Source organism: Cariama cristata, unplaced genomic scaffold (genome assembly GCF_000690535.1).
Source record: "Cariama cristata isolate BGI_N322 unplaced genomic scaffold, ASM69053v1 scaffold18249, whole genome shotgun sequence".
NCBI lineage: Eukaryota > Metazoa > Chordata > Aves > Cariamiformes > Cariamidae > Cariama > Cariama cristata.
Genome location: NW_009637672.1, coordinates 40,290 through 40,934, shown reverse-complemented (window position 1 = coordinate 40,934; position 645 = coordinate 40,290). Strand labels below are relative to the sequence as shown.

Below are 645 nucleotides of genomic sequence, written 5' to 3'. Positions count from 1 at the left end.
AGAGCCTAAATCTCCCACTTTTTGAAGTGGGTTGTAGGCAAAAGGAGTGGGAAAGGGGTATGTGAGGTGCGATGCTGCTGTGGAGGGAATCCCAAACCCTCCGTGCTGCTGTGCTCGGGGAGCAGAGGCAGAAGGGACCGGAGGGGGTTAGTAGTGGTGTCTCTCTCGTTGCTGGCTGGGTTATGGTCCAGCATGGCCATTCCTGTCCTGCCCGGTCTGCTAGGAGCTGCCCTTGCCTCCCACTGATTTCAGCTGGAAACGAGTGAGGCTGAGTGAATGCGGATGGAAGGGAAGCAGGGCAGGAACCTGGGGGGAGAGGGTTAGGGGCATACACCTCAGCTATGTCTGCTGATGCTGGTGCCCCTTCCTCATGCCCTGATCTCTCCCGGCCCCCTCCCCTTGCTTTGCTGCTGCAGGCATGGATAACTTTGAGTACAGCATCCAGCTGAACGACAGGGACTGGGCTGACTTCTTCTTGGCGTCGGAGGAATGCAACTTAGCGCCGGTCGCCCTGGCCACAGCTGAGGAGCAGTGTCTCAGTGACATTGAACAAGGGGACAGCGTGCCGGGGAGAGATTGCCGTCCCAGCGCAAACGGGGAGATCGCAGCGAGGGTGGGCAGCAAGCCAGGGCCTGGCACGGAAAG

General features: G+C 59.5%; 1 protein-coding gene across 1 annotated transcript in view; it reads left to right on the top strand.

The window, feature by feature from the left end:
• The first annotated feature begins 418 nt into the window (after positions 1-418).
• The window catches only part of LOC104168000 (PGC-1 and ERR-induced regulator in muscle protein 1-like), a 13,472-nt gene continuing 13,245 nt past the window's right edge, over positions 419-645 (top strand). The window contains exon 1 of the mRNA XM_009708431.1: positions 419-613. Coding sequence (XP_009706733.1) covers positions 419-613 — 195 coding nt within the window. The remainder of the gene's footprint in view (positions 614-645) is intronic.